Source organism: Diceros bicornis, chromosome 2 (genome assembly GCF_020826845.1).
Source record: "Diceros bicornis minor isolate mBicDic1 chromosome 2, mDicBic1.mat.cur, whole genome shotgun sequence".
NCBI lineage: Eukaryota > Metazoa > Chordata > Mammalia > Perissodactyla > Rhinocerotidae > Diceros > Diceros bicornis.
The window spans coordinates 45,523,201-45,548,215 of record NC_080741.1 but is presented as its reverse complement, the minus strand read 5'-3'; the positions used below and the strand labels follow the sequence as shown (position 1 = coordinate 45,548,215).

At 41.1% G+C, this 25,015-nt stretch overlaps 1 protein-coding gene across 1 annotated transcript in view; it reads right to left on the bottom strand.

The window, feature by feature from the left end:
- The window catches only part of ABHD5 (abhydrolase domain containing 5, lysophosphatidic acid acyltransferase), a 41,670-nt gene extending 17,944 nt beyond the window's left edge, over positions 1 to 23,726 (bottom strand). Inside the window, exons 1-3 of the mRNA XM_058556050.1 lie at positions 23,620 to 23,726; positions 4,307 to 4,392; positions 582 to 954 (exon numbers count right to left, since the gene is read on the bottom strand). Of these exons, the coding sequence (XP_058412033.1) occupies positions 582 to 954; positions 4,307 to 4,392; positions 23,620 to 23,666 (506 nt within the window). The 5' untranslated portion in view covers positions 23,667 to 23,726. The remainder of the gene's footprint in view (positions 1 to 581; positions 955 to 4,306; positions 4,393 to 23,619) is intronic.
- Positions 23,727 to 25,015: the final 1,289 nt, after the last annotated feature.

Here is a 25,015-nt window from a genome sequence, read left to right as displayed (position 1 = left end):
GATTCTGAAGCAAACATTCATTAATTCAATGTCTCTGAAAAATAATTCTATAACAACAAAGGTTAGGGCACAGTATAATCAAAAACTCTGTAAGATACACTATGCAGGTATATTTTCTGTAGTTTAGAGATAAGGAAACTAAAGCTTAGAGGTTAAGTGATTTGCACTAAGCCACAAAGATAGCACTAGCACCTAGGTGTTCTAATTTCTAAACTTCTGTTTTCCCATCATAGCTTACTATAACCTAGACAAGGTTAGGAAAAGCCTCATAGATCCATAGGTCTAATGATGACAATAACAATAAAATGACAAGAATTTTCACTTGTGGCTTAAATTGTATACATTCTAAGTTTAACAAACAAAAAGTCCTTTCTCAAGCCTTCAACCAACGTGTAGCATGTGTAATAGGAAAATCTGACATCATTATTTCAGCTACAAAATTGGCCATCAGTTGCAGCTATTTGGTCTACAGGTTCCTTTAAGAGAATATCTGTCTTATAAAGCTCAGACACCAACAACCACCAAAGACAGGTAACCAGAGACTAGCACTTGGGTGCCTCTCTTCTGTCACCATCACTTACCTTGAAGGGTACTTCAGGGAGTAAGCAGCAGCCAAGAACCCACCCAGGTTGTGTCCAAGCAAGATCACTTTGTCCAAGCCTAGGGCACATCTCCATTCTTCAATGGATTCCACAAACTGATTCTCCACTTCTTCCGCATCACTGTCAAATCTGGGTCTACTACTTCGTCCAAAGCCCAACAGGTCAAAAGCATAGACGGGTCTATCAGTGCAAAGATGTTCAAAATTCAGTGCCCAGAGTCCAAGACCTCCTCCAAAACCATGAAGGAGGACAAGTGGAGTCTTATTTGAAATATTATGAGAGAACTTCAGTGTCCATATTTTATTTCCATTAGATATACGAACAAGTTCTTTTTTGTATGTGCAGGGGACATCTAATGAAAATACAAAAGAGAAATTCTGCTTAGCTTCACTAATTCTGAGAAGGGTAGTATTTTAAGAGCAATCAGAAATTAATAATCTAGAAACCATCTGGTATCCATTCATATGATTTTTAGTCTTTACTCTGTCAGCTCTAAAAAAAAAAAAAAATACAGATTTTATTGAAGTAAATAATTCTTAATTACCATATTTCACATCTAAGTGGGAAGATCTAACACAGACAAGTCTCAAGAACCTGTGGCCGAGGTCTTTTGGCAAGTCATGTTAGCTCTTTGGACTTCTTTCCACATTTATCAAATGGAGTATTACTCTCCTAGAATGGGAGAGGAATTTAGTGGTCACTAAATCCATTATTTTAAGGTCTTTAGCTTTGCAGACAGTAACAAAAGACTACTACCTTGAATTTGTAGAAAACTTGAAGATTAAGCATTGAAGATTGAAATCAGACTGAAAAGAAACATTTTTCCCTAAAAAGTAATCACGAATTTAGGGAAGGATTAACAGTATATATTAAACACATAACTGAAATCTTAAGTCATTACAAAGTTTAGCAGAAAAAAGGTGACCGGGTATGGTAGGAACTCCTCAGCTTGAGGCGCCAGGTAGTCAGAGTGCAAGTTCAACAATCTCCCTAGAAAATGCAAATAATCACAATTTGGTATTGGGGCCAGCCCGGCGGTATAGTGGTTAAGCGCTCACACTTCACTGTGGCGGCCCGGGGTTCAGATCCCAGGGATGCACCAACACACTGCTTGTCAAGCTATGTTGTGGCGGCATCTTGTGTAAAGTGGAGGAAGATAGGCACGGATGTTAGCCCAGGGCCAGTCTTCCTCAGCAAAAAGAGGAGGATTGGCAACAGATGTTAGCTCAGGGTTAATCTTCCTCCCAAAAAAAAAAATAGAAAAAAAAAAGAAAATGCAAATAATCACAATTTGGTAGATAAAAACTCTTACTTACCTTCAGTGCTGTGGGACTAGATACTTTAAATCACCCCCCAAATTGACTAAAGATGAAACTAATTTGAAATTCATTTACATTAAAATATCAACTGAATAGCTAGACTTTAGATCTACCCCTTAATTATTTGTGCATATTCATCTGCAGTGGCGAAACACTGGAGAACCAGAGCTTCTGCTCTTTATTTATTTATTTATTTATTTTTGTGAGGAGATCAGCCCTGTGCTAACATCCGCCAATCCTCCTCTTTTTTTGCCGAGGAAGACGGCCCTGGGCTAACATTCGTGCCCATCCTCCTCCACTTTATATGGGACGCCGCCACAGCATGGCTTGCCAAAGCAGTGCGTCGGTGCGCGCCCGGGGTCCGAACCAGCGCACCCCGGGCCGCCGCAGCAGAGCGCGCGCACCCAACCGCTTGCGCCACCGGGCCGGCCCCGAGCTTCTGCTCTTTTAACCAAAGAAATCATCTCAGGTTTTGTACCCAAATAGTGGCAGCAAAGAGGAAACCCAAGATTCATTCAGAATATTAACAGAGCCCACTCCCCTGGGTGAGGGGAACCTTTTCTAAACCAGTTTAGAAAAGGCGGTGATCCGGCATTACTGCCAAGGCAAACCACGTCAACATTTTGAACACAGATGTCTGCGTGTTCCCATAAAAACCACCTGTAACGTCTATTAGAGAGCTCACCCCACTGTATTAGCCACTTGCTTTTATGTCTGATGTTGGAGCAGGGGTCAATTCTCACTCCTATTTGCACCCCTAGAACCTAGCAGTAGGGAATCAATATGCTTCTTAAATGCAGGAAGTGAGCATCTAGCACCCTTTTTCATCTTCTGACAAGAAACTTTTTATTTCAGTATACCACAATGACAAGTTTCACAGCTTTGTAGAGAACAAGATTACCGAAGTATACAGAGCAGAAATTCATTTTCCAGTTAAAAAATCCAAGTAAGATGGCTAATTGTCCCTTTCTACAGATACAGTCACTTACTCCTGAATCATTCAAACGCACAAACAAGAAAACTCATTTGTGGTAGAGAGGATGAAAAACAGGTGTGGACACATATCTGCAGATACATACACAGTAATCATGTATGTGAACTATACCACTTAATCTACTCCTCTAAATTGTATCAGTAGAACAAAATTGCACAATAAACACTATTGCTTACAAGTTACCTGGGAATACCAAGACAAGCCAAGTGTGGGTAAATTTCTGTGCTCATAAGAAATAAAAAAAGGTTTTCACACTACTATAAATGTAGAATTAAGGAATCCTAGAATACTAGAACCAGAAGGAATTCTAAGGATCATTCTACCCCCCCATCTTACAGGTGAAAAATGGGAAGCTGAGAAAACTGACTTGCCCAAGATCCTGTTAACCACCTGACTGCAGATGTAGGCCTAGACCAGGTTACCTGGGTATAGTCCAGTGTTTGTTCCATTATACAAAACTGCTTGGGGCTGGCCCAGAGGCGTAGCAGTTAAGTGCGTGCGCTCTGCTGCGGCGGGGTTCGCCGGTTCGGATCCTGGGCGCAGACCCACGCACAGCTTGTAAAGCCATGCTGTGGCGGCATCCCATATAAAGTAGAGAAAGATGGGCATGGATGTTAGCCCAGGGCCAGTCTTCCTCAGCAAAAAGAGGAGGATTGGCGACGGATGTTAGCTTAGGGCTAATCTTCCTCACACAAAAAAAAGCTGCTTGCTCTGGAACACCTAGAGTCTGTTCTCAAAGCATAGTCTAGGGACTGCTGGGGAGTCCCCCGAGACCCTTTTAAGATGTCTATAAGGTCAAAACTATTTTCCTAATAATACTAAGACTTCGTCTTTTTTACTCTCATGATCGGTATACAGTGGAGTTTTCCAGAGATCACATGATAAGTGATTACCAGCACTGCAGAATGCAGTGGAGATATAAGAATCTAGCTGCTTTATATTAAGCCAGACATTAAAGAGATTTGCAAACATGTAAACAACGCTACTTTTCTTACTACCTTTCTGTTTAGAAAGTAGTTATTTTTAGAAAACATGTTATTTATTTTAACCTGTAATGGGTTTATTACTACTGTTTTTAAACAAATTAATAAATTAACATATTTTAAATTATTCAGTTTTAATTTCTAATATGTTAAATATTGATAGCTATAATCTATAAATAAAGCTCCTTGGGGTCCTTACTAACTTAAGAGTATAACAGGGACCCAAGCCCAAAAAGTTTGAGAACCCCTGCCTCCCCACATTTATGCACTTACTGATGACATGGAAAAGGAAAAAAGTTCTATTGCCAACAACTAACCACAGAATCTTATCTCCAGTTTTAGGGCAATGAGATACATTGGACCTATTTTAGTAAATAGCTCAGTTAACTTACAGGAAGAAAACCTTACATTTTAAAATTTTCTCTTCAGCTTCTTTAAGTTGTGATGTAGACGTAGGGCACCATGTGGGAAGCCAACCAGTTAGCCATCCTGACCTAGAGCATTAAAAACAAAATACAAATAGTGAGTTAATGCTCTTCTCAACTCCCAACTATTACATAGGGAGAAGAAAAGCAGAACAGAAAATTTACTGTCTGTGTGATGGTGAAGCTATCTGTGACAAAATGCACCTAAGAGGTACAAAGCCCTGTGGCAAAGTACTGGAATACAGATATTCAACCCAGCCTATGAACCTACAAGTAGATATCAAAGTCTATCTTCTCTTCATGGATAGTCAGATTCCAAATAGTCAAGCAGAGACTAAAAATGGACAGAACTAAAAAAGACAAAAATGGCACTCCCCCACCCCACTGCAAGACAGCCTCTCATCAGGGTGGAAGTGTGAAAAAGTTAAAGACCCTGAGTGGGTTCATTTCAATGGTAGGTTCACAACAGGTATAAAATATACCCACTATGAGAGTTGAGAGAAGAGAAATCTTATTAAAATATGAGATCTCTTTTTTTTTTAAAAAAAAGCTTCAAATTTCACGGTTATGAGTAGAATATCCTCCTAATACAAATGCAGGGGACTGGCCCATATACAGTCTGCCTAGGGTGAACTGATTAACTGAGGCAAGAGGTGAGGAAAGGCATGGTGGGGAGGTTGGAACTGACACACTTTGCCAGTAGCCAACCAAGGAGAGGGTGAGCCTTCAACTCCTGGCCTGGCAGCAGCAGACCATAGGTTTATCATAACAATCTGAGATAATGTAGAGTGTCAGCAATCATCTGACAGTTAGCAAGGGCTCAGCACATGGCCAGGGTTATTTAAAGTGAGAACTTTCTCATGAAAGAGAAAACTAATTAGAGGAGGAAAAGAGACCAACTACTGCAGATTCCAGATGAGAGGTAAGAGCCCAAACCAAGGCTTTGGCAATAGGGATAGAGAAAAGAAGATGAGGTCAAGGAATATTTAAAAATAAAACAGGCTAAAGGGTGCAAACTTGCAACTAGAAGATGAATAAGTTCTGGAGCTCTAAAGCACAGCATAGTGATTATAGTTAACAACACTGTATAATATACTTCAAAATCGCTCACACTAGATCTTAAATGTTCTCACCACAAAAAAGAGATAATTATGTGATGTGATAGAGGTGTCAGCTAAAGCTACGGTGGTAATCATAGCGCAATCTATAAATGTATCAAATCAACATCTGTACACCTTAAACTAATACGATGTTATACGTCAATTATATCTCAACTTAAAAAAATAAATAAACCCAAAAAATCTAATGGAAGAAACAGGTGACTCAATAACTGTAATACATGACAGAATTAATTCATTCCACAAGTATTTATTGAGCACTTACTATCTGTCAGGAAGCATTCTAATCACTTGGGACATACCAGTTACCAAACAGAGGTAAGAGTGATTAATTCTCCTTGAGGCAGATCAGGAAGCTGCTTTTGAGCTGGATCTTCACAGATGAACAGGATATTTCAAAAGGTGGAGCGGTGGTTCAGTGAAGGGAAGGGCATGAGCACATGGCACATAAAGAAGTACATAAAGATATTGAGATATCTTTGTAATGAGATAACAAGTGCATTGTTTACAACAGTTGTTGTAAGAAATTACCACAAACTGGGTAGCTTAAAACAAAAGAAATTTATTCTTTCACAGTTCTGGAGCCCAGAAGTCTGAAAATCAGTATCACTGGGCTGAAATCAAGGGCGTCAGTAGGGCCACACTCCCAACAGAGGTTGTCGAGGAAAATCCATTCCTTGCTTCTGGATTCTGGTGGCTGCTAGTATTCCTTACCCTGTGGCAGCATCACTCCAGTTATCTATGTCCATTGCCACACTGCCTTCTCTATGTGTCTTCTCCTCTTCCACCTGTCTGTAATCTCTCACTGCCTTTCACTTATAAGGATACTAGTGATTGCATTTAGGGCCCATCCAGATAATCCAGGATCATCTCAGAATTTTTAACTCAGTTAAGTTAAAAGTCTGCAAAATCTTTGCCATATAAAGTAACATTCACAGGTTCCAAGGATTAGAACATGGACTTATCTTTGGAGACAACTATCTTTAGAAACCACTACCACAAAATATAAAGCATAAAGTATGTAGATAAAATATGTAGATAAAGATAAAATATGTAGAAACGTTCAATAAATGGTAGTTGATATTATACTGATGACAGTAACAGTGAGTCACCAACAATTATGTGGCATTAATTAGGAAGGAATTCCTAAAATAAGAGTTTTAACTAAGGTTAGGAGGGAGTTCAAAGAGAGGAATTGACAAAAAATTGTCATTTTGCATCACTCCTTGCCTCAAAGGTAAGGCTACTTGTAGTTGACCTACAATGGGAAACTTAGCCTTGCTCCAGCCTTTTACTTGACACTCTAGTATCACTTTTGTCATCTCTTCTTCTCTCTCTGTTCTCTAGCCATATAATATTCCCTGTCCTCTTGCTTCCTGGCCCTGAATATTCTTGGAATATGCATCTCCCTTTCCTTTCATGATTCATTACACCTCTTAGCAACCTCAGATTAGATTTCATTTCCCCTTTATCCACATACACAACCAGATTAGGTCAAGGGGGCAGGATGGCACACTATACACAAGCTCTATTTTCTTACTTCTCAATCACATTACAAAGTTCTTATTTACTCATCAGTATCCTCACCCAACCATAAGAACCTTGAAGGTAAGGACTTTGGGCTCACCACTGCATTCTCAGTTTCTATTCCAATACCTGGCAGATCAATATACATTGATGATATGAATGAAGTTATTGCTTCATCTGAAATGTACTGGTTGCAATGAATTACAAGGGGATCACCTGAGTAATAAGAGAATTTTCCGGCATGACAGTGAAATTCTCCATCTTAACAGGCAATTGAATTACACAAATGTATGCATATGTCAAAATTCAGCAAATGAACACTTAAAACTTAAGCATTTCCTCATAATAAAATTTTACACCAAAAAAAAAAAAGTAAGAACAGGCTGGATTTGATAATTGGTTATAAAGAAGGTATAATAGAGGATTCCCAGGTTTCTATCTTAGGTGCCACTAATAACGCCAGAGAACATAGAATAAGACTGGGTGTGAGTAGAAAAATGTGCTAAGTTTTGGATGGGTTGATCCAGTATCTAGCTTTTTCTAAGCTTTGTAGGCTCATCCTACTGCATTTCCCTTGCCTACAGAATTTCTCTGAGCATTATGTATAACAGGTGCTCAATAAATAATGTTTGCTGAACAATTAAGTCACTCACAATCCAGGGTATTCTCAGTCCAAGCTATCCCCATTTCATAGATTTGAAAAGTGAGGTTCAGAAATGTTAAGCACCAGGTCCAAGAGTATACAGCTAGTAAATAAATGACACAAGCAGAGATCTGAATTCAGTTCTGAGTGACTTCAAAGTCCTTTTTTCTCAGGTGATTACTTTTCTTAAAATGTCTGAGGAATTGTCATTACCTACAGGATAAAGTCACATTCCTCAGACCTGCACAGAAGGCGTTTTACAATCCATCCACAGCTTACCCTCTCCCCATCTTGTCTTTTGCACCCTGTACTTTTTCAGTACCTCACAACTCCCAAAATTTCACACTATTTTATGCCTCTATGGCTTTGCACAGCTATTCCCTCTGCCCAGAATGCCCTGCCCTACCTTTTCTGAGATACTGTCTCTGATCATGATGCCAAGGGCAGGGATCATTAATCACTCCTCTGGCCCTTGTTTCAGGTAGTTCCTATTGCAGTGGTTACTGGTGTACACACTTAGCTGCCCTACTACACTGTGAGCACAATGAATGCTAACCCCATGTTAAAAGTTATCCTTCTATTGCCAATGCCAAACACACTACCTGGCTGGTAGCCACGCGAGTGCTTGATAACAGTGTTTGTGAACTGAAGGCTTTGGTCATAAGAAAACCCAGAAGTGGATGAAGGAAGGCAGATGAGGTTCATCTGTATAAGCAGAGAGCACTTACAGTACCACTGGTTCTTTATTAGGAGACAGGATATGGGCAGAACAAGGGCCTGAATCCCCCAAAACAAAACAAAAATTAAAAAATGTTGATGCAAAGAGGTAAATCAAGAAAGGATAATCAAAGCACAAACAATATAGGAAGGTGATCAGAAGCAGAGTAACCCACACTTTTTTTCATATAAATAAGTTATTCCTTTATATTTGCTAGTCAACTTTCCTCTTGTCTCTTTATCTTTAGATATAAGAACTTCCTAATAAGTTCGATGGCATTATATATGTATTTATGTACATACATACATGTGTATACACACACACACACACACAAACACAGGACTAAAGGACAGGACTACAAGCAGATACATTTGGTCAGGTTTTCATGGCATGTGGTTATACTATGGCGATGTATGTGAAGAAAAGAATGTTGGAACAGAAAATACATAATAGCCTGCATTATAATGAGGCTCTACTCTGATATTCTCTGCTGCCAGTTTCAAACCTTCTGCATTAACAGGCTAAGAGGATAAGACCTCTATCCCTTACAAAAGTTACCTATAACTTATTATCAAGGTGTAAACATACTAGAAAACATTATTAATATTAATTAACTAAGCATTAATATTAGTCTATCTATAAATATATACACCTATTTACAAATTAGCAGAAAAGCAATTCAAAGCTTCAACAATGAACTTTTCAACTCATTCAACAATTTTTCAATTGTTGAAAAAAAGCAGTTAACAGGCAATTAAGAGAAAAGAACTTCATGACCTTAATAGCTTAAAATAAAAAAGTAAATTATTATTAAGTTGAAGCTCTTTTGTCCGTGACCAGAAATGGTCATCAAGGTCTATGTTTGGCATAAAAATATGAATTAGTAACAACAGGAAGTTACTTACAACTCAGTCTCATCTATTTTCTTAAACAATTATGCCTCAAATTATAGCACAGTTCTTTGCCAGAGAGCAGCAGAGGTCAGTACAGAAAAAGGAAAATTAAAGTGAAATGAACTATAATCTACTATTGCTCCAACTGACATCATAAACATGTTGGGGCAAAGAAAACACAAATGTAATCTTTGTTTCAGTCTTTAAAAGAAAATTATATTCAAAAAATAATTCAGTCTCTGAATACCTACTATGTATAAGGCACTAAAATTTAAAATGTTATATACCAGCTGGTAATATAGGAATTATGCCTACCTGCACCTATTTACCACTCATCACAAAACCAACTTTCAAAGGATAGGATAATCTTGTCCTTGCATTCTGCCTCCTAGTGATGGGCTTAAGTCAAAGAGAAGGGGCAAAATAAGGTTTTTATGTTTGCGAGTCTATTGCATTACATTAAAAATTAGGGCTCTTCAAACACAAGAGGCACCAACACTCTCCAGGTTTTTACAGCAGCCTTTTCATCAACGCAAGTAATTTTTATTTTTGTGAGGAAGATCAGCCCTGAGCTAACATCCATGCCAATCCTCCTCTTTTTGCTGAGGAAAACCGGCCCTGAGCTAACATCTACCGCCACTCCTCCTCCTTTTCTTCCCTTTTTCTCCCCAAAGCCCCAGTAGATAGTTGTATGTCATAGCTGCACATCCTTCTTAGTTGCTGTATGTGGGACGCTGCCTCAGCACGGCTGGACAAGCAGTGCAACGTGCGCGCCCGGATCCGAACCCGGGCCGCCAGTAGGGAAGTGCGCGCACTTAACCGCTGAGCCACGGGGCCAGCCCCCAAAGCAGGTAATATTTTTAAGTGGAGTTTTTCTAAGGTATATTTAAACTGAAAAATCTATATTTAACAAAACATAGTAAGATATTTTATTTTCACTCTTAATGGAACTGTAAAGATACCTCTCTTCCCCCAAGCCCTGACAATGTTTCTGTCCAATCACTTTTTGTCTTAGCCAGACGATAAAATGTTTTATAGAAACTGTCTTCTACATCTTCCTTGGAGATACTCTAGAGCATTGAGTGCTATGCACATAAAAGGATCAAAGGAATATTTTCTGAAGAGTGAAAAGCAGGGTCTCTCTTGTCCATCCTTTAGTTGATCACCCTTTGTTCAGGAGTTCCCACACCTTAGCTTGCCGCCTCTACTGCTTCAACCCTCTACAACACCCACCCGACCTCACCTCCTGTCTCTGGGGTAAATTAACCTCATCTTCAAAGAAACCTTCTGTTCCTGCACCAATATCTCCTATGCCATTTAGTGTTGTTCTGCATTTCTAGGCTTAGCGTGTGGACGACTGGAACTAAGGACACAGGCTGAAGTTTGTCAGATATCCAGCCATACTTCTGAGGTCACAAAATCCAAAGTAAAAATTAAATTCATGTGGCCCAGCTATAAAACAGTGAACAAGATACAGGGCTGCCTCCTCATAGCTTTGGAAAATAAATAGAAAAGCAAAATTTAAGCAGATAATCAATAAATACCATCATCCATTGCTGAGGCCCTAACTTTAGAAAAGACCAAAGTGTCAATCACAACATAAAGAAAAGCCCTTCACCACAGGGACTATACCTATCTACGACACCAGGAAGGCTTACCAATGTGCATCAAAGGGTCGTCTTCTACACAGCCTCCTCAGTTGAGCACCGACCTTATTAGGAAGGCTGAGGATCCAAGCCCTAAATCATCTAACGAAAAAAAACAAATTAAAGGAATCCTGCTCTATAACCTGTGATATAGAGCAAGAATCTTTTTAGTGAGCAGACTTCTGAGTAAGAAAAGCTTTAAAAGAAAGCCAAATAAGATATGCTTAAGGAGAGGAGTCAAGATGGCGGCGTAAGCAGACTCGGAACTCACCTCCTCCCGTGGACACAGCCAATATACAACTACTCCTGGAAAAATTACCCCTGAGACAGAACTGAGAACTGGATGAGAGGAACTCCTGCAACAAGGAACAATCCTAATTGAGGTGGAAGAGGCAGAAACTCCCTTCTGGAGAGGAAAAACGCCGCCTTCACAAGCCGCCTGCTTCATGGCCGCCGGGAGCAGCTCACAGGTACGCACCCTCCCTGGAGACGCGGGGCCCTGAGGCGGGGAGCGCCCCCGCTGAGGGCATATTGTGGACCCAGCACAATCAAGACCAGCGGCATAATATCTGACTGAGCCTGCTACTAAAACACTGGGGGGCACCCCCAGAAAACCCAGTTCACAAAGAAACTAAAACTGGCTCTTAAAGGGCCCGCGCGCAAACTCACCCGTTTCAGGAAGCACCCTAAAATCACCAGAAAGAAAGGTGTACAGTGCTTTGGTGAAAAGAGACTCACCTAATAGGCCCTGAGTGCATCTCGGTGAGGGGTGAGACCTCTCCAGGGACTGGGACATTGGCGGCGGCCATTGTTGTGGCCTGGTGTGGGCGTGCTGACACAGACGCCATTGGAGTTCTCCCTGAGGCCTGCTAGCCCAGGGTCTGCCCCACCCGCTAGAGCACCAATTTAATCCAGCTCAGCCAGGGCAGGCAGCCCACCCTAGAGACTGGCCCCACCCAACAACAAGCCCTCAGGCAACGTGTGGGCCAGCATAGATTGGTGACTGGATTCTCTGCAGCCTGGCAACTGAGCCGACTTGAGCGGGGCAGGGTGTGCACAAGGAGCGGGTGGAGAGTGTGGGACGGTGGCAGAGTGTGTGGGGCTCCCACCGTGGAGAGACTGGGTCCCCTTGGGGAGGTCGGGGCGCTCACACAGGGCAGGACTGTGTTGACTGTGTGTGTGTGGACCTGTGGGCGGCAGGACTTCTCAGCCACAGAAGACTTGTACTTCTCATAGACCCACATAGGAGGTTTGCTCCACCTTCCAAAACCTGAAACAATTGGGTGCTCCTGTGCCTGAGGCCAGCCCCACCCAGCTGCAATCCTCAGAGAGCTGACAAGAGACCTAATAGGCTAGAGGCTTACAGCAATTGTAAGGCCCTGAGCCTAACAACCTGCCACGGTGGGGGCCTACTCACTTAAAAGAAATACTGCAACACAAATGTGGTATTAGAACTTGCAGCCAACTGTGCTGGGGATCCCCACACCTGATAAAGAGATTGAAGGGCCCACAACAACTACAAGCAGCTGAGCATTACAACAGCTGGCCAGGAGCATAACTCAGCCTCCCTGGGCGCCTACAGGGAGAGCAAACAGGCCACAGCAGAAGGATACATGTAGCCCACATAGGGGTCACCCCAGGAACATTGAGAACTGAGGGAAGCACACTGGAAGCCTCCTAAGCCATCACTTACATAAGGTCACCTATCCAAGAGCAGGAGATGTAGCTGACCTACCTAATACGTAGACACAAGCACAGGGAAAGAGGCAAAATGAAGAGGCAAAAGAATACATTCCAAGTAAGGGAACAGGACAAAACCCCAGAAAAGGAACTAAGTGAAACAGAAATGAGCAACCTACCCGACAGAGAGTTCAAACTAAGAGTGTTAAGGATGCTCACTGATCTGGGGAGAAGAATAGATGAACTCAGTGAGAATGTCAACAAAGAAACGGAAGATATAAAAAAGAACCAATCAGAAATGAAGAATACAATACTGGAAATGAAAAATTCATTAGAGGGACTCAAAAGCAGAGTAGAGGATACAGAAGAATGGATCTGTGAGCTGGACGAAAGACTAGAAGAAATTACCCAAGGTGAACAGGTAAAAGAGAAAAGAATTAAAAAGACTGAGGACAGTCTAAGGGACCTCTGGGACAACATCAAGCGCACTAACATCCGTGTTATAGGTGTCCCGGAAGGAGAAGAGCGAGACAAGGGGGCAGAGAATCTATTTCAAGAAATAATAGATGAAAACTTCCCTAACCTAAGGAAGGAAACAGACATCCAGGTACAGGAAGCACAGAGAGCCCCAAACAAGATAAACCCAAAGAGGCCCACACCAAGACACATCATAATCAAAATGTCCAGAATTAAAGATAAAGAGAGAATCCTAAAAGCCGCAAGAGAATGTCAAGTTACGTACAAAGGAAACCCCATAAGGCTATCAGCTGACTTCTCTGCAGAAACCTTACAGGCTAGAAGAGAATGGCACGATATAGTTAAAGTGCTAAAAGGAAAAAACTTACAGCCAAGAATACTCTACCCAGCAAGGTTATCATTCAAAATGGAAGGAGAGATCAAAATTTTCCCAGATAAGCAAAAATTAAAGGAGTTTGTCACCAAGAAACCAGTGCTACAAGAAATGTTAAAGGGACTGATTTAAGGGGAAAAGAAAAGACCACAAATAGGAAAAATTATCTATTTCCATGATTAGAACGTAATGGATACAAATGCACAACAAAGAGGTTAGATATGATATCAAAAACATGAGGGAGGAGGGGAGTTGAAGAGTACAGCTTTCAGACAGAGGTCAAACTAAAGTGACCATCAATTCTGTATAAAAGAAGAAAGGAACAGAGAAGGACTACTAAAACACTGAGAGAAAAAAAAAAAGTTAAAAAATGGCAGTAAGTACATACTTATCAATAGCTACTTTAAACGTCAATGGACTAAATGCTCCAATTAAAAGGCATAGGGTGGCTGACTGGATAAAAAAACAAGACCCATATATATGCTGCATACAAGAGACACACTTCAGACCTAAAGACACTCACAAACTGAAAGTGGAGGGATGGAAAAAGATACTCCATGCAAATGGCAATGAAAAGAAAGCTGGGGTAGCAGTACTCATATCAGACAAAATAGACTTTAAAACAAAAACTGTAAAAAGAGACAAAGAAGGGCATTACATAATGATCAAGGGAACAATCCAACAAGAGGATATAACACTTGTAAATATCTATGCACCCAATGTAGGTGCACCTAAATATCTAAAGCAATTATTAACAGACATAAAAACGGAAATAGACAGTAACACAATAATAGTAGGGGACTTTAACACTCCACTTACACCAAGGGATAGATCATCCAAACAGAAGATCAATAAGGAAACATTGGCCTTAAATGACACACTACAACAGATGGACCTAGTAGATATATACAGAGCATTCCATCCAAAAACCGAAGAATACACGTTCTTTTCAAAGGCACATGGAACATTCTCCAGGATTGATCACATATTAGGCCACAAAACAAGTCTCCATAAATTTAAGAAGATTGAAATAATACCAAGCATCTTTTCTGACCACAATGGTATGAAACTAGAAATCAACTATAGGAAGAAAATCAGAAAAGCCACAAATACGTGGAGATTAAACAAAATGCTACTGAACAATGACTGGGTTAACGAAGAAATCAAAGAAATCAAAAAATACCTGGAGACAAATGAAAATGAAAATACGACATGCCAAAATTTATGGGATACAGCAAAAGCAGTTCTAAGAGGGAAGTTTATAGCGATACAGGCCTATCTCAACAAACAAGAAAAGTCTCAAATTAACAATCTAACAATGCACCTGAAGGAACTGGAAAAAGAAGAACAAACAAAGCCCAAAATCAGTAGAAGAAGGGAAATAATAAAAATCAGAGCAGAAATAAATGAAATAGAGACCAAAAAAACAATAGAAAAAATTAATAAAACCAAGAGCTGGTTCTTGGAAAAGATCAACAAAATTGACAAACCTTTAGCTAGACTCACCAAGAAAAAAAGAGAGAAGGCACAAATAAGTAAAATCAGAAATGAAAGAGGAGAGGTTACAACAGACACCTCAGAAATACAAAAGATTATAAGAGAATACTATGAAAAGCTATATGCCAAGCAATTCGACAATCTGGAAGAAATGGATAAATTCTTAGAATCATACAACCTTCCAAAACTGGATCAAGAAGAAGTAGAGAATTTGAATAGACCAATCACCAGTAAGGAGATCGAAACAGTAATCACAAACCTCCCCAAAAATAAAAGTCCAGGACCAGACGGCTTCCCTGGTGAATTCTACCAAACATTCAAAGAAGACTTAATACCTATCCTTCTCAAACTCTTCCAAAAAATTGAGGAGGGGGGGAAGCTCCCTAACTCATTCTACGAAGCTGACATTACCCTGATACCAAAACCAGACAAGGACAACACAAAAAAAAGAAAAGTACAGGCCAATATCACTGATGAACCTCGATGCAAAAATCCTCAATAAAATACTAGCAAATCGCATACAACCATTGGTTAAAAAGATTATACACCATGATCAAGTGGGATTTATTCCAGGGATGCAGGGATGGTTTAACATTCGCAAATCAATCAACGTGATACACCACATTAATAAAATGAAGAATAAAAATCACATGATCATCTCAATAGATGCCGAGAAAGCATTTGACAAGATCCAGCATCCATTTATGATAAAAACTCTGAATAAAATGGGTATAGAAGGAAAGTACCTCAACATAATAAAGACCATATATGACAAACCCACAGCTAATATCATCCTCAATGGTGAAAAACTGAAAGCCATCCCTCTAAGAACAGGAACCAGACAAGGATGCCCACTGTCACCACTCCTATTTAACATAGTACTGGAAGTCCTAGCCAGAGCAATCAGGCAAGAGAAAGAAATAAAAGGGATCCAAATTGGAAAGGAAGAAGTGAAACTGTCACTATTTGCAGATGACATGATTTTATATGTAGAAAACCCCAAAGAATCCACCAGAAAACTTTTAGAAGTAATAAACGAATATGGTAAAGTTGCAGGATACAAAATCAACATACAAAAATCAGTTGCATTTCTGTACACTAACAACGAAGTAGCAGAAAGAGAAATTAAGAATACCATCCCATTTACAATTGCAACAAAAAGAATAAAATACCTAGGAATAAACTTAACCAAAGAGGTGAAAGATCTGTACACCGAAAACTATAAAACATTTCTGAAAGAAATTGAAGAAGACACAAAGAAATGGAAAGATATTCTGTGCTCTTGGATTGGAAGAATTAACATAGTTAAGATGTCCATACTTCCTAAAGCAATCTATAGATTCAATGCAATCCCTATCAAAGTTCCAACAACATTTTTCACAGAAATAGAACAAAGAATCCTAAAATTTATATGGAACAACAAAAGACCCCGAATAGCTAAAGGAATCCTGAGAAAAAAGAACAAAGCTGGAGGTATCACACTCCCTGATTTCAAAATATACTACAAAGCTGTAGTAACCAAAATAGCATGGTACTGGCACAAAAACAGACACACAGATCAATGGAATAGAATCAAAAGCCCAGAAATAAACCCACACATCTATGGACAGCTAATCTTTGACAAAGGAGCCAAGAACATACAATTGGGAAAAGAAAGTCTCTTCAACAAATGGTGTTGGGAAAACTGGATAGCCATATGCAAAAAAATGAAAGTAGACCCTTACCTTACACCATACACAAAAATTAACTCCAAATGGATTAAAGACTTGAATGTAAGACCTGAAACTGTGAAACTTCTAGAAGAAAACATAGGCAGTAGGCTCTTCGACATCAGTCTTAGCAACATCTTCTCAAACACCACGTCTGACCAGGCAAGAGAAACAATAGAAAAAATAAACAAATGGGACTACATCAAACTAAAAAGCTTCTGCACAGCAAAGGAAACCATCAACAAAACGAAAAGACAACCTAACAATTGGGAGACGATATTTGCAAACCATACATCTGATAAGGGCTTAATCTCCAAAATATATAAAGAACTCATGCATCTTACCAACAAAAAAACTACCAACCCAATTAAAAAATGGGCAAAGGACCTGAACAGACATTTCTCCAAAGAAGATATACAGATGGCCAACAGACACATGAAAAGATGTTCAAAATCATTAACTATCAGGGAAATGCAAATCAAAACTACAATGAGATATCACCTCACGCTCGTCAGAATGGCTATAATTAACAAGACAGGAAACAACATGTGTTGGAGAGGATGTGGAGAGAAGGGAACTCTCATACACTGCTGGTGGGAGTGCAAACTGGTGCAGCCACTATGGAAAACAGTATGGAGATTCCTCAAAAAATCAAGGATAGAACTACCATATGATCCAGCCATCCCACTGCTGGGTATTTATCCAAAGAACTTGAAAACACCAATTTGTAAAGGTACATGCACCCATGTGTTCATTGCAGTGTTATTCACAATAGCCAAGACTTGGAAGCAACCTAAGTGCCCATCAAGAGACGAATGGATAAAGAAGCTGTGGTATATATACACAGTGGAATACTACTCAGCCATAAGAAACGATGAAATCCAGCCATTTGTGACATCATGGATGGACATTGAGGGTATAACGCAAAGTGAAATAAGTCAGAGGGAGAAGGTCAAATACCGCATGATTTCCTTCATTAAGTAGTAGATAACAACAACAATAAACAAACACATAGGGACAGAGATTGGATTGGTGGTTACCAGAGGGGAAGGGGGGAGGGAGGAGGGTGAAAGGGATAATTCGGTACATGTGTGTGGTGATGGGTTGTAATTAGTATTTTGGTGGTGAACGTGATGTAATCTATGCAGAAATAGAAGTACAATGATGTACACCTGAAATTTTTACAATGTTATAAACCAATGTTACTGCAATAAACAAAAAATTAAAAAAAAAAAAAGACAGTATTGGGACAGTTGATGAATTTTGAATAAAGTCTATAGATTAGATAATAGCACTGTATCAATGCTAATTTCCTGAATTTGAACATTGTGCCATGGTTATGTAAGAGAATGTCCTTGTTTTTAGGAAAAACACACTGAAGCATTTAGGGGTAGAAGAGTATCATTACTGCAACTTATTCTCAAGGGTTTCAGAAAATATCAGAGAGAAAGAGAAAAGAATAAAGTAAATTCAGTTAAGATGGTAACATTTGGGGAATCTGGGAAAGGGGTATAAAGGATGTTATGGACTGAATGTTTGTGCACTCCCAACAATTCGTGTGCTGAAACCTCACCCCCAAAGTGATGGTGTTGGGAGATGGGGCCTTCGGAAGGTAATTAGGATTAGATGAGGTCAGGAGGGTGGAGCCCTCATAAATGGGATTAGTGCCCTTATAAGAGTCATTTGTAGATAGCTTGCTTACTCTTTCTTTCAACAATGTGAGACTAGAAGGAGAAGTCTGCAATCTGCAAGATGGCCCTTGCTGGACCTAGTCACACTGGCACTGCGATCTTGGACTCTCAGTCTCCAGAAATGTGAGAAACAAATTTCTATTGTTTATAAGCGCCCTCATCTATGGTATTTTGTTACAGTAGCCTGAACTAAGACACAGGACTTCTTTACAATATTCTTGCAACATTTCTGTAAATCTGAAATTATGTTAAAATAAAAAGTTAAAAGAAAAAAAAAGATATGCTTAATATATTAATAAAGTTTATTAACTTAAGAATTTGATGTTAAGTATCCTGAGTTTGAGAGAGAAATCACCAAATTTTCTCCCTTAATTTCTTACCTGATCTTTTTAAAAAATATCACTAACATTGTACTTATATTATCCTATGCCATTAACATTTAAGTTTCCTGGTAATCTCTGTTTTGTTCTCCAAGACACTTGACTATCTATAGTATTACTAAACCTGAATTGCACAATCTATAAACATTATGAAACAGTGAAAGAAGTTTCAAAGTATTCTGAAGAAAATATACAGAAGTCTGGCCAATTTCCACACACCCTTGGCCAGTTAACATTTCTAATTAGGTTACAAGTAAAGAGGATCTCATTACATTACAGGTTTGTTTAAAATGGCCTCCATCCCTCTACTGGTACTGTTAAGAGACAAAAACTATTTTTATTATTGCTCTCCAAAAGCTACTCTAAGCACAGTATTCTACCTCATTTAGAGAAACTATGAGGTTTTTGTTTTTATTATAAATATATAAATTCATCAGAGGTGTAAATATATATATTCCTCTGAAATAATTCCTCAACCAACGAATGATTAAAAACTTTCAAATTGGAAATTTTAACACTTGGGCAAATAAAGGCCTTCTTTCCTGGGAATTGACTTCTTAAATCCTATTCTTGGAAAAGAGAAAAAAAAGGAGTATGTCTCATACAACCACAATTTAAGTGACTAACATGCCATTTGATTTTAAATGATACTTAAATGATTCAAATGATCATTAACCATTAGATCAATGACAAGACAGGCCCTCTAATATATTTTAACACATTAATTAGCATTCTTTTAACTCTTTTTTTTTTATTTCTAACCTGTAACTTTTAAAGACCCAGAGTTGGAGAATCAATGTTTTAGACACAGCCACGTGCTGTTTACCCAATTGTTTCCTACCTTCTCTCACACAGTAAACAAGCCATTGGGGAGTCAGACACAGCATCATCAAGCATACTTAAAGAAGCCACACATGTACTTTTAGATTTACATTGCTTAACAAATCCAAGTGACATTTTGGGTTAGTTCTAAAATAAGTTCATCCACTAGACAAAGAAAATAAAAACTAAAAATCTTAGGTTTCAAACTGAATAATAAGTTTTAATAAAATCGTATTTCTATAGGTTTTTTATCTTAATGTTCATGTCAGCATAAATTTACAATTGAAGTATTCAATTCATAAAAGTTTGTTGAAGCTTACTATTTATAAGTTTTACTATATATATAAAGCCCCTTTAGGCTCTGCCAGACATTTGAGTAAGACAAAAGCTTTGTTCTCAATGAGCTGACAAAATAAATATACAAATAATTGTACTTCAAAATATGGTATAGGTGCCATAAAGAAAGCTTAGGAAAATACCAAGGACCTTTAGAGAAGGGAGATGACAATCTGTTTTGGGTCAGACAAAACAACATGAACCAAGCCATGGGGAAATGGGAGGTGAGCAAGAAACATGTTTAGGAAACAATGAAAGATACAGCTTGGCTAGAGCCCAGTGCACAGAAAGGAAATAAGACTCCAAAGATAGATAGGAGCCATGCTGCCTGCAAAAGGCTTTGAAGTCAGGCTGAGGACATATAATAATGTGCTATATTTTATAATGTGGCTATATATAATAATGTGGCTAGGCTACAAACAAGACTGTGCCTCCTGGGGATATAAAAGTAACTAATGAAATAACTTATGTTGTGAGCATAGGAACAGAATGTGTTACTAAAGCCTGCAATAATCCGAAAAGGAAATAAGGAGGGTCTGAATCAGATGGCTCCCAGGTGACAGTGAGAATGGAAAGGTGATATTGTACTTAGAATCTACTGGACTTGGTAACAGATTTGGTTGGTAGCCAGGGCAATGAAGAGGGGAGAAGAGGTTGAAAGATAACGCCACAGTTCTGAATCTGGATGACTGGAAGAACGTAAGCGCCCTAATAAAAACAGGGAAGTTGAGCAAAAGAACTGAGCTTTTTGTATTGTTTTGTTCAGGAAGGACGATGCAAATGAGATCCTGGTCTGGACGCGTTACATTTGAGAAATCAGGTGAAAACATCTGGCACACATTTAGAAACATCACTAGAGTACTGAAGAAAGATGAAGACAGAATCTTGGAGAATGACTACATTTAGAGAATGGAAAAAGAAGAGAATCTAATAAAAGTGACTACTGGTCTGAGGTAAGACAAGAAGCAAAAGGTCATAAGAGCTAGAATGTCTGACAAGAGTTTGAAAAAGGAGTAGCTATCTTTACAGTGTCAAACACCGAAAAGGACCCAAGGAAGATAAGTACTGAGAAAAATAAAAGCCCGCTGGGATGCAGCATTGGGGAGTTCTATGATTTTTAAGAAGTCAGATGGCAAGGGTTTGGGAAGGGGAGGTGGCAACAGAGTCACTGATTTTAGCAGTCTTTCAAAAGATAAGATAGAGAAATCCACTCTCCTATCTCCAAGGCAAAGAAATACAGTCAAATTCTAATATAAATCCCGTAGGCTGCTGGTAAACCTACTAGAGGGAAAGGTGAGGAAAAAAAATCCCTTATTTATACCATTTGATGATTTCCATGGTGTAAATACTACCACCATGGCTGATTTCAAGCTGCCAATGGTTGGCAAAATTCTGAAAATTTAGCAATAACTCCAGCACACCATTACAAACCACCTATTTTATGGTCTACTCTGCAACTGAGCAATTCTGTGACAGCTTTCCTCTAAATTCAACTGTTAAGCATTCTGTGGGACAACCTTGCAACAATTCACAGAAGTCTGCCCTACTCTTTATATTTAGCTTTCTCAACTGTATCGCAACTGAAAAGGGTTAGATGTTGAAAGCCAAATGGCTCCCAGGCATGCCTGTCTTCACTAAGAGAGTCACAAAAGAAAAGACAAGAATCATATGCTCCAAAAAGCCTTCCAATGACCATTTTATAATTGTTTCCTTTGTTAATGTGATCTCCCCACCTAAACGTGAAATGTCTTAAGGATAGGGAACTTAATTCAAGACTTCCGTTTTCCCGCAATCCACTTGGCTCTTGGGATAGTTCTACTGATTATCCAAAAAAAAAAAGTGAGCTCTGTATTAATACAAGGATTAAATAACCAAGTGTCAGTAGAGTAAGCAAAAGAAACAAGAACCAAACATCCCACATGAGTCCCTATCCCAGCGAGAAGCAGCAGAGATACAGGGAAAGTGATCTTAGACTAAATCCAGACACTTGGAGGGCTCCAATCCAGCCCTGCTACTTGCTAGTGGGGTGTTAGCAGCCTTCCCAGGTGCAGTTCCAAGTGAAAAATGGGAACAGTAATACCTAGTACATAGTGTCAACCTTAGGTTTAATATAAGACATTTAGGGAACACCCAGCAGGAGTAAGTACTTGCTCACGGGCTTGGCACAGTTCAGAGACCATACTAGTTTGGACACTGCTCAAGTGTAATGCCAAGAGTACCAAGGAGGCCCACCTCTGTCGAGAGACTATGGCTGGTCAGCTGCTAAGCACATTTTATAGTCTGTCCTCAGTGATGTCCTGCCATCACTCAAAGCCACAAATTCCTTTCATAGTTGTGCCCTAGCCTACCAAGCCCCACAACAACACCGACACCAGAGAGTCCACTTAAAAGCAGTCTCCGAAAGAGCCAAAAATGCCATGACAAACTAGACAGAAATAAGCTACCAGTTAGGTTCCTACTCGTGTCCACGTGACATTCAGCATCTCACCTCAACTTAACAAGGAAGTTCATCAACAAACCAAAACAACCAACTCATTCATCACATAAACAAAACTCAAGAGAAGAACCGAGTTTCTAATATTTCACAACTTTTCGCCCCCAGCATCTTTCCAAATACTCCTGTCTTCATGGTACTCCATATCTTCTATCATTTAGGTTATGTTTCATATGCAATCTTCTCCCCATGTCTGAAGTAGAACTTGTCAAAATACTAAACATATATGCGGAACCATAAGTTTCTTTACTTTCCAATATGACTAGCCTAGAGAAATAAGGCAATATTGATCACAGTGATTTAATTTTTCCACTAATTAACTACTATTCGCCTACTGACAAGTGCATGAAGTTAGTTATAAGTAGAAAACAATAACTTAAACTTAGTATATCTCAAAAGCTTCATATTGGACATCTGTCCTCCAACTTCCATAAAGTTTTCTACATGTGTGTTCTGAGGCGCATACACACACACACTTCTCCAGTAACGCCAGAACACTTGGAAGCAAAGGAAATCTCCATCTGAAAGATCATTAATTCCGAACCTCCTATCCATATCGTGTTAACTTACTTTCTATAAAGTGTCTGTAAACTAAACGTTTTCTGAAACCCAAAGCCATATATCCACCCTCTCACCCCCTTTCCGTCACGCCGGGCTCCTCCTGCCCTCGACACCCCCCCCATCTCCGTGGCTTCTGGGGTGACTTTGGACTCTCCATCTAACACGGCCCCAAGGCAGCGCCTCCCCTTCCTCCAGGCTCCGGAGAGGCCCGGCCCCGGCGCACTTTCGTCGCTGTTCCAGGCTGGACAGAGCGCGGCGCGTACCTGACACGGAAGCCGCGCTCGGAAATGGACAGAGTGACTCGAGGCAGGTGCAGGGACGGCCGGGCCCCGCCCGCCGGCCGCGCTGGGGCAGCGCCGGGTTCCGACGCCGCCGCCGCCCCGGAGGAGACCCTTCGCGCACCAGGAGCCGGGTCCGGGTTCCGGCCCACCCCGCCGCCGGCCCCGCGGAGCCGCTTACACAACGGCGCGGCGGCCCCTCTGCGCGGGGGCCAGCGGCCTCCGGGCGCGGCCGGGTCACCTCAGACGGCTCCCGCGCCCGGCGCCGACAGATGCCCGCCCGGGGCAGAGCGAGGCCGGCGCTTCTCCTCGGGGCGCCGCGCCAACAGGCGCCCGGGACGGACGAAGGAGCGGTCGGGCGAGTTATGAGTCCTCGGGGCCACCCGCCTGGCCCGAATTCGGCTCGCGCGGAGGGCGCGCACCTGAGCACCACGTAGCCCTGGCCGCACTCACCTCTGGCAAGCGTCTGCCGAGTCCACCTCCTCTTCTTCCGCCGCCATGGCCGCTGTCGCCGCGCAGGCGCCGGGCCAGGCCTCGGAGCCCGCTGACAGGCCGACTGGGCCGCCCCCGGCCGCCGCCGCCCTTAAGTCCGCCGCCGCCGCCCGCGCATGCGTTTCCCGCCCACTCGCACGACCCGGCGGCGCGGCCGCGCGCTTGCGCGTGCCCGGCCATCCCTACCCCGCCCCCCACCCCTGACCCCCTCCAGCCGCGCATGCGTCATCTCACCCGACGCGCTCGGATGTGGGCGCTGGGTGGGACAGCCAACCCTGAGGAACAGGTGAGAGTCACTGGCAGAGTTAGGAAGTAACTAATTTCAATAATGACCGTATTAATACATCATCCGCTGGTAGTGTCAGGTGCTGGGCGCTGGGCAGGCCCTTGCTGGTACCCTGGGGACTGAGACGCGACCTTGCCTTGAAAGAGCCAAGATAGTATCCGATAGATGCTGCAGTGGCGAATGGAAAGGCCGTAATGGAGGTGATACGTGGCCTTCCGCCAGCCCTCCCCCGCAGGTGGGCAGCCAGGGGGACACGGCGACTCACAGGATCCTTCCGTCAGTCGATAGTCACTGACGTGTGGGGCGCTGCTGGGGGCGCTGAGGTTACAGGAGTGGCCAAAACCAGCAACTCCCGTCCACCCCGTGTTCTATATACGCGGGAGGGGTGTAAAGAGTCAGTGTTTAGGTACTAAGAGTTCTTGAGGGGGAATCACTAGTATAAATGTCAACATTGCTTAGCCTGTTTTCAAGTCTTTTAGTCATCAGATACTTCATGCTTTTGTAATTATACCACTCCCTACCATTCATCCGTTCGTATTTACTGTGTGCCTGCTATGTGCCCATTCTGTTCTAGGCGCTGAGAAACAATGGATTGAAATAGGGCTCCTGCCTTTATGGAACCCAGGCTGTTACCCTTTATTTTAGACGCAGTTCATCGCTCTCCTTCCCTAACTCTCCTCCCTCGCTGCAACCTCTCTCTCTGCTCTGAGCCCCTGTAACCCAGATTGTCTCTATCACCCATCTGGCACTCAGATTCTCAGCCTTGTATAATTGTTATGGCTTTTTAACGATCATTATTGAATATCCTTCCAACTACATTGGAAGTTCCTTGAGGATAGGGATGGTGTCTTCTGTGATTTAGGGGCGAAAAAAGCCACTCATGATCCCTTGAGCATAGTAATAACTAATAAGTATTTTTATTGTATTTGATCCAATTTGTAAATATCTTAGGGAAGGCTAGGACGTATAAAAACACTTTTCCAGGAATTCATGGTGTTGCCAGAGACTTGTGTGTCTGCTGAAACTGACCCTCTGCAATCTCCGCCTCTCAGACCATGTCTGTATTGGGGG